This window comes from Oncorhynchus nerka, linkage group LG16 (genome assembly GCF_034236695.1).
Source record: "Oncorhynchus nerka isolate Pitt River linkage group LG16, Oner_Uvic_2.0, whole genome shotgun sequence".
NCBI classification, from domain to species: Eukaryota; Metazoa; Chordata; class Actinopteri; order Salmoniformes; family Salmonidae; genus Oncorhynchus; species Oncorhynchus nerka.
In genome coordinates this window covers 27619542-27633821 of record NC_088411.1, presented here as the reverse complement: position 1 = coordinate 27633821, position 14280 = coordinate 27619542, and the positions used below count along the sequence as shown (strand labels likewise).

Here is a 14280-nt window from a genome sequence, read left to right as displayed (position 1 = left end):
GAAGGAAAGAGCATTACACTGAGGCCTGTACTCTGGAGTGGGATCGATTTGGAGGTGGAGGTTCCGTCATGGTCTGGGGGAGGTGTGTCACAACATCATCGGACTGAGCTTGTTGTCATTGCAGGCAATCTCAACGCTGTGCATTACAGGGAAGACATCCTCCTCCCTCATGTGGTACCCTTCCTGCAGGCTCATCCTGACATGACCCTCCAGCATGACAATGCCACCAGCCATACTGCTTGTTTTGTGCGTGATTTCCTGCAAGACAGGAATGCCAGTGTTCTGCCATGGCCAGCGAAGAGCCCGGATCTCAATCCCATTGAGCACATCCGGGACCTGTTGGATCGGAGGGTGAGGGCTAGGGCCATTCCCCCCAGAAATGTATGGGAACTTGCAGGTGCCTTGGCGGAAGAGTGGGGTAACATCTCACAGCAAGAACTGGCAAATCTGGTGCAGTCCATGAGGAGATGCACTGCAGTACTTAATGCAGCTGGTGGCCACACCAAATACCGACTGTTACTTTTGATATTGACTCCCTCTTTGTTCAGGGACATATTATTCAATTTCTGTTAGTCACATGTATGGAGAACTTGTTCAGTTTACACCTCAGTTGTTGAACCTTGTTATGTTCATACAAATATTTACAAATGTTGAGTTTGCTGAAAATAAACGCAGTTGACAGTGAGAGGATGTTTCTTTTTTTGCTGAGTTTAGTATTAAACTGAACAATAAAATAAAAAAAAAAATTTTGCACAAGGGCGAGGGGTGCAACAAGGGTGCAGTTTAAGTTCAACCTTGTTCAACATCTACATCAACGAACTAGCAGAGATGTTGGACCGATCTGCAGCCCCTGGATTCACCCTCAAAGATGAGGAGCCTAGATTTCTGCTCTACGCAGATGACCTTGTCTTACTGTCACCAACAGAGCAAGGTCTACAGGAACAACTGCACATTATTTGGGAATACAGCAGACACTCCTTTATATGAGGAAATAACAAGGTTGAACTACCTGGGACTAAATATCAGTGCTTCAGGTCGATTTGTTCGGGCAGTGAATGCACTCAAAGAAAAAGTCCACAAAACATTTTACTTCATAAAAAGAACATTCTCAAAAATGAATATTCCTATCCAAATCTAACGCAAAATATTCAATATTGTAATTTTACCAATTGCACTGTATGGAAGTGTAACGCTCATCAAAATGGGTAGACCAAGGCGCAGCGTGATTTGGGTTCATCATATTTCATTTAAATGTGAACCAGTAACAAAACAATAAAGAGAAACAAACAAACGAACGTACAGCCTTGTAGGGCTCAAAAGCAACAATACAAAAACAAGATCCCACAAACAACAGGTGGGAAAGGCTATGATCCCCAATCAGAGACAACGATAGACAGCTGCCTCTGATTGGGTACCATACCAGGCCAACATAGAAATACAAAAGCTAGACTACACATAGAAATAATAAACTAGAACACCTCCCAGTCACGCCCTGACCTACTCCACATAGAAAATAAAAGCTTTCTATGGTCAGGACGTGACAGGAAGCGAGGATTGGGGTCCAATCTGTAATTACGATAAGAATTGGAAGAAAAACTCTATAGAAAATCTATATACAGAATTATGCAGAATTATCCTAAATATCCCAAAGAAAGTACCAAATAATGCATGCAAAGTGGAACTCGGAAGATTCCCTTTAATTTAATATAAAAAAGAACACGTTAATTTTAGCACCATATTGCCCCAAAACATCCTTACAATTCAAAGCATTGAAAACCCATGAGCTGAACCTTGAAAAGAGTCCCATTTGTCAGCTGTTAAAAACACTAAACAACCTTAATATCTAAACACACAGGGAAATCAATCAAATTGTTTCAGGAATTAAAATATCTCTGCTCTGTCAGAAATACAGAGACAGATCCTGATCAAATACAGGTTCAGTGACAACCAACTAGCTATAGAAAAAGAGAGACACAAAACGACATGGCCATCCAAAAAGGATCGTCTATGTGGTCACGCACGACAGGGGAAGTAAACACGGAGATGTACTTCCTCTACTGTGAGAAATACTTCCAAATAACACAATCTTTTTAAAATAAATATCTAAAGCAGGAAGTACCAGTGACTCGCTCAATACGGAAGTGGTCAGATGACGCAGATGCTAAGCTACAGGACTGTTTTGCTAGCACAGACTGGAATATGTTTCGGGACTCATCCAATGGCATTGAGGAGTATACCACATCAGTCACCGCCTTCATCAATAAGTGCATCGATGACGTCGTCCCTACATTGATCGTACGTACATATCCCAACCAGAAGCCATGGATTACAGGCAACATCCGCACTGAGCTAAAGGGTAAAAAAGCTGTTGCTTCAAGGAGCGGGACTCTAACTCGGACACTTATAAGAAATTAGAGGACGACCGATTAATCAGAATGGCCGATTAATTAGGGGAGATTTCAAGTTTTCATAACAATCGGTAATCTGCATTTTTGGACACCGATTGTGGCCGATTACATTGCACTCCACGAGGAGACTGCATGGCAGGCTGACTACATGTTATGCGAGCGCAGCAGTAAGCCAAGGTAAGTTGCTAGCTAGCATTAAACTTATCTAATAAAAAACAATCAATCTTAACATAATCACTAGTTAACTACACATGGTTGATGATATTACTAGTTTATCTAGCTTGTCCTGGGTTGCATATAATCGATGCGGTGCCTGTTAATTTATCATCGAATCACAGCCTACTTTGCCAAACGGGTGATGATTTAACAAGCGCAATTGCGAAAAAAGCACTCTCGTTGCACCAATGTGTACCTAACCATAAACATCAATGTCTTTCTTTAAAATTAATTCACAAATATATATTTTTAAACCTGCATATTTAGTTAATATTGCCTGCTAACATGAATTTCTTTTAACTAGGGAAATTGTGTCACTTCTCTTGCGTTCCATGCAAGCAGAGTCAGGGTATATGCAGCAGTTTGGGCCGCCTGGCTCGTTGCAAACTGTGTGAAGACTATTTCATTCCTAACAAAGACCGTAATTAATTTGCCAGAATTTTACATAATTATGACATAACATTGAAGGTTGTGCAATGTAACAGCAATATTTAGACTTAGGGATGCCACCCGTTAGATTAAATACGGAACAATTCCGTATTTCACTGAAAGAATAAAAGTTTTGTTTTTCAAAATGATAGTTTCCGGATTTTACCATATTAATGACCTTCTGTGTGTTATTATGTTATAATTAAGTCTATGATTTGATATTTGAACAGCACTGTTGGCAAACAGCACTTTCGTACATTTGCCAACAGCTCTTCGCTGTGCTTCAAGCATTGAGCTGTTTATGACTTCAAGCCTATCAACTCCCGAGATTAGGCTGGTGCAACCGATGTGAAATGGATAGCTAGTTAGCGGGGTGCGTGCTAATAGCGTTTCAATCGGTGATGCCACTCGCTCTGAGACCTTGAAGTAGTTGTTTCCCTTGCTCTGCTGCTTTTGTGGAGCGATGGGTAACGATGCTTCGAGGGTGGCTGTTGTCGATGTGTCCCTGGTTCGAGCCCAGGTAGGGACGAGGAGAGGGACGGAAGCTATACTGTTACACTGGCAATACAACTGGTATAGAGAGAAATAGTCCCATAATTCCTATAATAACTACAACCTAAAACTTCTTACCTGAGAATATTGAAGACTCATGTTAAATGAACCACCAGCTATCATATATTCTCATGTTCTGAGCAAGGAACTTAAACGTTAGCTTTCTTACATGGCACATATTGCACTTTCACTTTCTTCTCCAAGACTTTGTTTTTGCATTATTTTGCATTATTTAAACCAAATGTTTCATTATTTATTTGAGGCGAAATAGATTTTATTGATGTATTATATTAAGTTAAAATAAAAGTGTTAATTCAGAATGGTTGTAATTGTCATTATTACAAATAAATAAATAATCGTCCGATTAATCGGTATTGGCTTTTTTGGTCCTCCAATAATCGGTATCGGCGTTGAAAAATCATATTCGATTTTTAGTCGACCGCTATGCCCTCTGGAGAACCATCAAACAGGCAAAGCATCAATACAGGACTGAGATTGAATCATACTACACCGGCTCCGACGCTCGTCAGATGTGGCAAAGCTTGCAAACTATAACTACTACAAAGGGAAGTCTAGTCGCGAGCTGCCCAGTGACACGAGCCTACCATATGAGCTAAATTACTTCTATTCGTGCTTCAAGGCAAGCAACACTGAAGCATGCATGAGAGCACCAGCTGTTCCGGATGACTGTGTGATCGTGCTCGCTTTAGCCGATGTGAGTAAGACCTTTAAACGGGTCACAAGGCCACAGGGCCCATACGGATTACCAGGACGTGTATTCACATCAACACCATTATCCCAGAAACCCTAGACCCACTCCAATTTGCATACCGCCCCAACAGATCCACAGACGACACAATCTCTATTGCACTCCACACTGCCCTTTCCCACCGGGACAAAAGGAACACCTACGTGAAAATGCTGTTCATTGACTACAGCTCAGCGTTCAACACCATAGTGCCCTTAATTAAAGCTCATCACAAAGCTAAGGATCCTGGGACTAAACCCTTCCCTCTGCACCTGAATCCTGGACTTCCTGACGAGCTGCCCCCAGGTGGTAAGGGTAGGCAACAAAAGGAGGAGGGGCGTGGACTACAGGAAAAGGAGTGCCGAGCACGCCCCCATTCTTATCGACGGGTTGTAGTGGAGCAGGTTGAGAGCTTCCAGTTCCTTGGTGTCCACATCACCAACAAACTATCATGGTCCAAACACACCAAGACAGTTGTGAAGAAGGCACGACAACACCTATTCCCCATCAAAAATATTTGGTATTGGTCCTCAAATAGTTCTACAGCTGCACCATCAAGAGCATCACCGCCTGGTGTGGCAACTGCTCGGCCTCCGACCGCAATGCGCTACAGAGGGTAGTGCTTAAGGCCCAGTACATCACTGGAGCCAAGATTCCTGCCACCCAGGACCTCTATTATTTTTTAAATTTAACCTTTATTTAACTAGGCAAGTCAGTTAAGAACAAATTCTTATTTACAATAACGGCCTTCCCCGGTCAAACCCTAACCCGGTCGACGCTGGGCCAATTGTGTGCCAACCTATGGGACTCCCAATCATGGCTGGTTGTGATACAGCTTAGAATCGAACTAGGGTCTGTAGTGATAAAGGCCTCTAACACTGAGATGCAGTGCCTTAGACCGCTGCGCCACTCAGGAACCCTATACCAGGCAATATCTGAGGAAGGCCATAAAAACTGCCAAAGACTCTGCTACTTGCTGTTACTATCTATGCATAGTCACTTTACTCCTACCTACATGTGCACTACTGTTCAAAAGTTTGGGATCACTTTGAAATGTACTTGTTTTTGAAAGAAAAGCACATTTTTTGTCCATTAAAATTACATCAAATTGATCAGAAATACAGTGTAGACATTGTTAAGGTTGTAAATGACTATTGTAGCTGGAAACGGCTAATTTTTTTTAATGGAATATCAAAATAGGCGTACAGAGGCCCATTATCAGCAACCATCACTCCTGTGTTCCAATGGCACGTTGTGTTAGCTAATCCAAGTTTATCATTTTAAAAGGCTAATTGATCATTAGAAAAACATTTTGCAATTATGTTAGCACAGCTAAAAACTGTTGTGCTGATGTTCTTAACTCTTATTTTTCTTAAAACTGCATTGTTGGTTAAGGGCTTGGAAGTAAGCATTTCACGGTAAGGACTACTACACCTCTTGTATTCGGCACGTGACAAATAAAATTGTATTTTATTGATCTCAATTCCCAACTTCTATGCATTTACTAATGACATAAAGCTGGTAATTATTCTGGATGTGAAAGAAAGCGCAAATATTACTGCCAGATATTTATATTATAGCCTGAGGGACATCCCATGACCATTAATTCCCTGAAGTATGTACATTGTATACAACTTGGTCATTACTCTTCATTACTTTACTTTACTTACATTACTTCAAAGACTCAATCATGGACACTCTGACTGACAGTTCTGGCTGCTTTGTGTGATGTATTGTTGTCTCTACCTTCTTGCCCTTTGTGCTGTTGTCTGTGCCCAATAATGTTTGTACCATGTTGTGCTGCTACCATACTGTTGTTATGTTGTGTTGCTACCATGCTGTGTTGACATGTGTTGCTGCCTCACTATGTTGTTTTTTTTAGGTCTCTCTTGATGTAGTGTTGTGTTGTCTCTCTTGTTGTGATGTGTGTTTTGTCCTATATTTATATTGTATTTATTTTGTATTTTTTAATCCCAGGCCTCAGTCCCCGCAGGAGGCCTTTTGCCTTTTGGTAAAAGGTCATTGTAAATAACAATTTGTTCTTAACTGACTTGCCTAGTTAAATAAAGGTTAAATAAAAGTTAAATAAATAATACATAGTGTAACCATCATCCATGTACATTAGCTATTATTTTTTTTTAAATATTTTTTTATATTTCAACCGAAGATTACAGAATACAACAGCTGTAGTGTTGTACCTGTATACATGATTGTATGTACTATTATTATTACTACTGATATTAACTGTATGACATTATCCTCATTGCATTGTACTGTATTTACTGAAATGCTGTACCACTATACTGCTTTGGCAATATCTACAAATTGTATTTCATGCCAATAAAGCAAGCTGAATTTGGGAGAGCGAGAGAGCGCGCACGAGAGAGAGAGGGAGAGACAGACAGAGAGAGAGAGAGAGAGAGAGAGGGGCTTCTTTCTGAGGTCATGGAGACATGACCTCAGAAAGAATGAAATGAAAAGGTAAAAGATTAAAGGAGTGGTAAAAGTGAAAGCAAGTGCACGGGAGCTGTACATACAAAAGGAGCAAAGAGAGATGGAAAGAAAGGACGCAGAGAGCAATGCTGTTTAGGTCAGAATAGGAAAACAGTCTCCATCTAGAATTCATACCCAATTCTCAGCACCAACACCACTAAACAGACATTTTGCCACCAGGGAGGCGATCTACAAACTACTTAGTAGGGACCCTTCCATCCAGCCGAGCACAGAGCGCCTTTAGCCCTATGAGCTAAGCACAGCCTCCTCAGTCAGACATGCGAGCAGATGACAGATGCCTGGTCCATCAATGTCAGCAAAGAACATTCCTAGCCTGACAAGCCAAACACAGACAGAACCCTTATTGTCGTGAGCCTCACAGGCCCGTCCAAAACCAGTTTTACTGTACCTCCTCCAATCCATAATGGACCTGATAGAGTCTAATCAATAATCCAAACTCCCGCCTGCCTCAGACAAACTGTCAAGAGTGAACCTGCAAGTAAGCATTTCAATGTACTGTGTACATATGACAAATAAACTTGACAACAAAGACAAGAGATTCCTCTTCAGCCTGTACTGTATGTGGAGGCTGTCTGTCAGTAGAGAACAGAGCACACCGATCCACCTGCCACGCCGAGGCCAGGAGAACAGCTTCAGAGTGCTGCCCTGCGCCTTTTGTTGTTGTTTTGCCGTTCTACTTCTGGGTCAGTGGTTCACCATGAAAGGAAACACTACTCACAAGAGGAGCAAAGCCACCCAGTATTTATGAAAAGGTTCCTCCCTCACAGGGAAAGTGTTATGATATATTTGGGTGGCATCCTGAGGAACATAATTGCCTACAAGACAATGAATAGTCCCAGTATTACTGTGACTATACCCTTTCTAATAATATGTTCATGTTACCACTGATTATCAGCAATGAGAATAGATGATTTTATTATTTGAAGCTTTTGTTCCTGTCTATGTTAGTACAATCAGCATTGTTTTTATTGACCTAATATGAACAGCTCTTTAGTTCTTCTGTATGTGGTCAACTGGGCACTGAACACATACATTTAAATCTAATACTGTAATGACATATTTCTTAACTATGTTTTAGTGGATTTATGATGTTTATGTTATGTTGGGCAGTGTATGTGAAATGTGGTAGTCAGGACAGATGCTGATATTTGCATGTCCTTGGCCGGGCCTGGAACCTGTAGGGATATACAGATTTCCTAAAATCATAACCTATTTCTCCTCAGTGAACCTCACACACTCTCCTATAGTGAAAATCCTGAGGAAGTTGTGCCTACGTTGATCACATGATCCAATCTATGTCACATGATCCAAGTTAAAGTCTCCTCATAATCCAAGAAACATGTCAGCATGTATTGTGTGTTGGACATAGCATTGATAATCTCTTTTGGTGGACAATTGAAGATTTAGAGAAATCACATGTGCATAACTCTTCATTAGGTGTAGCCTAATGTGCTGCATGTCTTCTCAAATGAGTCTGCAGCTGCTTATCTTATAAGAGAGCATATGGCCTTAAGGAAACCTCATGATTCCAGTATTTAACTGGAAGGCTGTGAAAGAGAGACTTCTCTGTGTGCATTTTCTGCTCTTTGTCCATCTCAAGGGCATTAATGGTTTCCAAGACAGGCAAATGACCAATCAATTGCAAGTTGTTACTGGCTCTGAAGCAGCTCTGTCAGTGAGACCCATAGCTGACTGGCCTTGTCATCAGACATTGGATTTTAACGCACTGTTGCTTTTGACATGGAAACGTTGCTTTTCTCAGAATGCAGCCCTACATCGCAGCTGATAAGAATATTTATGACCTGCTTGTAAGCGCAGTCCTCTGCACCGTTCCTACGAAACAGGGTTATATGCGCATGTTACCGGTGGCCTAGAGAAGTATCAAAGCGCCAGGAAACTAACGGTGGATGCCAGCCAGGGCTTTTGTGAGGATGGTGTTGTTGATGATGATAAAGTAACATTATGTATAGGTCTAGACTGTTTTGCCAAATAATAATGGAGACGTTGTATAATTGATTCTAATCGTAAAGGCATCAGGATGCTGAGGGTGAGGTGAAAACAATTTGGTAAAAAGGCACTATGTGCAAGGAGCACCAAATAATAACGGGACATAGCCTACCCATTCCTCGTAGTGCTTACTGCCATTCTGCAATATATCTTCAAACTGTATGATGCAGTTAGCCACGAAATCGTCATATCCAATTGGCGCGTCGTGAAACACCGACAGTTCGATTTTCCTTCCGTCATGCACCTCCGTAACGAACTCGTCGTTCCACGCAGGGCTGTTGGTTTTCTGTTTGGTGGAGGTTTGGCCCACACGCGAGTCATCCACGTTTAGTGCGATGTAGGTGTCTAGGAGAAAAGTCTGGGTTTTTGGGCCAACCGCATGCCTGAGAGACCAAGCCGTCGGTTTCAAGTCCAACGCCTCACAAATCTTGATCTTCAATAACCCATTGAAAACCACCATTGCGGTGATGTAATCCTCTTCAATGGGCTTTGGAACAAGAATGGTTGTTTACAATATATTCCTTTAACCCAGCCACTTCAACGGGTCATAAATAATTTAGCCTAGTTTTATGTAGCGTTTGAATCCTCAAAATAAGACCACGGACTGAATGGTTTTTCAAAGAGGTTGTGACTTGAATATAAGGGGAAAATGCCGTCCCGTGTCACTCTATCACACACGTACCAATCGGATGCTTATCAGTCGTTTTGAAACAGTCCAGAGACAGTAAATGTTCTTGTTTTTGCCCTTTAACAGTTTCGGTTTTCACAATGATAATCCACATTTGGGTTTTAACCAGACAAAGCCTTTCTTTTGAATATAATTAATACACGTTTTGAGAAGCGTATACGCAGGAAAAATATGACCATGCAGCAGTTGGGATATCAACAGCCTACCCAAACCGCAACTCGACAGAGCAAAATCTATCAAAGATATCTATCCTCTGCAACTCCACTGGGCTCTGGAAACACTCGTATTCCACTGTTGGAAGATATGGCGACTCCTGCCCTCCTTGCAGTGCATTTGGGATGTTTCCCAAACAGGCTACTCGACTTGTGAATAGCTCAAGCAATGTATAGTTGCAGGTCGACTCTAGGTTGTGGTTTTCTTGGTTTCTGTTCGCTCCTTATCCTCCCAGGATGTTCTCTCGCCGTTGCTGTTCTTGGTTTCCTGCAGACCTACCTCTTCTCCCCCCCGACCGTCTAAACGTTGCTGCAGGAAATGCGCAAAACACGTCAGTTTCTCGGCGCGCCGCGTCTTGTCTATGCCAGATGGGGGAGTGCGACGCAACAGTCAGTGTAGGCGAGCCGACCAGGCTGTCAGGACATAGGCGCATCCCAAGTGTTCAAGTGATAGACACTGGGATATTATTTTATGGAGTAGGCCTACTCATTCCATTTCGGGAACATATCGGGGAGGCTCATCGCGGATGGGGTTATAAATACTGTTATAAACAGGGACTATTGCATAACATATATATATGGAAAAGGGGTGGATCATCGGGGTGGTTCGGTATGTCTGGAATTTGCAACATATGATTATTTTAGCCTACTTGATATAAAACTGACCGTTGCACCTGAAATGCACCCATAGCTATAACAACAATACTTGATCTATACTTCAAAACCATATCGTTGCGGATGATTATGATGATCAAAAGATTACATGAATGACAATACACACGGTTTTAGCATTGGGTAAACCATAGGAAATTTAATTATTCTGGATTTCTTTGTTACCTGATTAATAACCCATAAAATGTGAAGAGAGACCACATTTTCCTACATTTACATTTACATTTAAGTCATTTAGCAGACGCTCTTATCCAGAGCGACTTACAAATTGGTGCATTCACCTTATGACATCCAGTGGAGCAGCCACTTTACAATAGTGCATCTAAATCTTTTAAGGGGGGTGAGAGGGATTACTTTATCCTATCCTAGGTATTCCTTAAAGAGGTGGGGTTTCAGGTGTCTCCGGAAGGTGGTGATTAACTCCGCTGTCCTGGCGTCGTGAGGGAGTTTGTTCCACCATTGGGGGGCCAGAGCAGCGAACAGTTTTGACTGGGCTGAGCGGGAACTGTACTTCCTCAGTGGTAGGGAGGCGAGCAGGCCAGAGGTGGATGAACGCAGTGCCCTTGTTTGGGTGTAGGGCCTGATCAGAGCCTGGAGGTACTGAGGTGCCGTTCCCCTCACAGCTCCGTAGGCAAGCACCATGGTCTTGTAGCGGATGCGAGCTTCAACTGGAAGCCAGTGGAGAGAGCGGAGGAGCGGGGTGACGTGAGAGAACTTGGGAAGGTTGAACACCAGACGGGCTGCGGCGTTCTGGATGAGTTGTAGGGGTTTAATGGCACAGGCAGGGAGCCCAGCCAACAGCGAGTTGCAGTAATCCAGACGGGAGATGACAAGTGCCTGGATTAGGACCTGCGCCGCTTCCTGTGTGAGGCAGGGTCGTACTCTGCGGATGTTGTAGAGCATGAACCTACAGGAACGGGCCACCGCCTTGATGTTAGTTGAGAACGACAGGGTGTTGTCCAGGATCACGCCAAGGTTCTTAGCGCTCTGGGAGGAGGACACAGTGGAGTTGTCAACCGTGATGGCGAGATCATGGAACGGGCAGTCCTTCCCCGGGAGGAAGAGCAGCTCCGTCTTGCCGAGGTTCAGCTTGAGGTGGTGATCCGTCATCCACACTGATATGTCTGCCAGACATGCAGAGATGCGATTCGCCACCTGGTCATCAGAAGGGGGAAAGGAGAAGATTAATTGTGTGTCGTCTGCATAGCAATGAGACCATGTGAGGTTATGACAGAGCCAAGTGACTTGGTGTATAGCGAGAATAGGAGAGGGCCTAGAACAGAGCCCTGGGGGACACCAGTGGTGAGAGCACGTGGTGAGGAGACTGATTCTCGCCACGCCACCTGGTAGGAGCGACCTGTCAGGTAGGACGCAATCCAAGCGTGGGCCGCGCCGGAGATGCCCAACTCGGAAAGGGTGGAGAGGAGGATCTGATGGTTCACAGTATCGAAGGTATCCATAAATAAAGCGTGTTTGACCCAGCAGTGCATCCCTATTGTCTGGCCTATAACATCAAACATCTAATTTATCGACCTTGACACAAGAAAAGCAATGTAAAAAAGCAATGCGGTGCTATGGTTGATACAGACCAGGCAAAGTTTGCAACCACATATCACTGAGGTTTGTGTGGAAATTCCCTTCAGTGTTGCACGTCTGTCTGCTACAAATGCACCACATTTAGGCTGCATTTGCAGTGCAAGCTGGTGTTTCATGTTTTAGTGTATGGCTCCACCATGTGGAAGGAATGAGGTGTCTGCACAGTTAGGCCAATGCAAGAATAGTGGAACATTGAATTCACTATAACTAGGCGTGGCCATATCAATATTGTAACAGCACACAAACTCAGAGAACAACAGATGCCCAAACAGTGTAATCGGAAAGTATTCAGACCCATTGACTTTTCCCACATTTTGTTACATTACAGCCTTGTTCTAAAATGGATTACATTCATGTTTTTCCTCATCAGTCTACATACAGTACCATCACGACGAAACAAAAACATTTTTTTAGCATTTTCTTTTAGATAAAAACATAAATACCTTATTTACATAAGAATTCAGACCCTTTGCTATGAGACTCGGAATTGAGTTCAGGTGCATCCTGTTTCCAATGATCATCCTTGAGATGTTTCTACAACTTTTTTGGAGTCCACCTGTGGTAAATTCAATTGATTGGACATGATTTGGGAAGGCACACATCGGTCTATATAAAAAGGTCCCACAGTTGACAGTGCATGTCAGAGCAAAAACCAAGCCACGAGGTCAAAGGAATTGTCCATAGAACTCCGAGACAGGATTGTGTTGAGGCACAGATCTGGGAAAGGGTACCAAAAAAGGGTACCAAAAAATGCAGCATTGAAGGTCCCCAAGAACACAGTGGCCTCCATCATTCTTAAATGGAAGAAATTTGGAACCACCAAGACTCTGCCTAGACCTGGCCGCCTGGCCAAACTGAGCAATAGGGGGAGAATGGCTGTAGTCAGGGAGGTGACCAAAAACCTGATGGTCACTCTGACAGAGCTCCAGAGTTCCTCTGTGGAGATGGAAGAACATTCCAGAAGGACAACCATCTCTGCAGCACTCCACCAATTAGGCCTTTATGGTAGAATGGCCAGACAGAAGCCACTCCTCAGTAAAAGACACATGGCAGCCCGCTTGGAGTTGCCAAATGGCACCTAAAGGACTCTCAGACCATGAGAAACAAGATTCTCTGGTCTGATGAAACCAAGATGGAACTCTTTGGCCTGGAACCATCCCTACGGTGAAGCATGGTGGTGGCAGCATCATGCAGAGCGGGTTTTTTTCAGCAGCAGGAACTGGGAGACTAGTCAGGATCGAGGAAAAGATGAACCGAGCAAAGTACAGAGAGACCCTTGATGAAAACTTGCTCCAGCGCTCTCAGGACCTCAGACTTGGGCTAAGGTTCACCTCACCTTTTTTGTATGCTATTTTAATATATGAGAATTAACCAATGATATCAGGCCATACCCAGGCCATGATTACAGACATCTGTGTGTCTTTTGATACTATAAAATTAGTCATCCCGCAGTGTTTGTCATTATAACCTGATGAAGACAGCTTGTCTGTTGAAACGTTGGACATAAATATTTTTGCATCTGAGCACCTAGAGTGTGCGGCTCTCCGCTTGAGAGGATCTGTAGAGAAGAATGGAAGAAATTCCCTAAATACAGGTGTGCCAAGCTTGTACCATCATACCCAAGAAGACTCAAGGCTGTAATCGCTGCCAAAGGTGCTTCAACAAAGTAGGTCTGAATACAAAGGGTCTGAATACTTTGGAATACTGAATACTATTTTTATAAATTTGCTAAAATTTCAAAAAAACTTGTTTTTGCTTTGTCATTATAGGGTATTGTGTTCAGATTGATGAGGGGGAAAACAATGTATTCAATTTTAGAATAAGGCTGTAACCTAACAAAATGTGGAAAAAGGCAAGGGGTCTGAATCCTTTCCAAAGACACTGTATCATCAGTTGAAACGTCTTTCCTACCTGCTACCCTACCGTTCTTCTGTGACCTGCTCCATGCCACAACCATGAGAGCTGCATGCTCTTGCTGCCTTCAGATGAAACTAGGCTATGTGTGTTATTATTTTAGGCAAGTCAGTTAAGAACAAATGATTATGTACAATGACGACCTAACCCGTAACTACATAATTGATAAATTGTATACCTCCACTACACTACTTTGATACACATCAAGCAGACTGAGGCTAGTGGGTATATGGTCTGGTGCAATGTTCCGTCTAAACTGTGTGCCGCCGGCGCACAGTAGCCCTGAGACTGCTGCGCAGCTCCCCAGGACTGCAACACAGAAGA

At 43.0% G+C, this 14280-nt stretch overlaps 1 protein-coding gene across 2 annotated transcripts in view; it reads right to left on the bottom strand.

Moving 5' to 3' along the window:
* Positions 1–10159, bottom strand: part of LOC115144498 (protein kinase C epsilon type) — a 165249-nt gene extending 155090 nt beyond the window's left edge. The window contains exon 1 of one of the 2 annotated variants that reach the window (XM_065002559.1): positions 8987–10159. In XM_065002559.1, the coding sequence (XP_064858631.1) occupies positions 8987–9334 (348 nt within the window). In that variant the 5' untranslated portion in view covers positions 9335–10159. The remainder of the gene's footprint in view (positions 1–8986) is intronic. The other variant, XM_065002558.1, reaches the window with a different exon arrangement.
* Positions 10160–14280: the final 4121 nt, after the last annotated feature.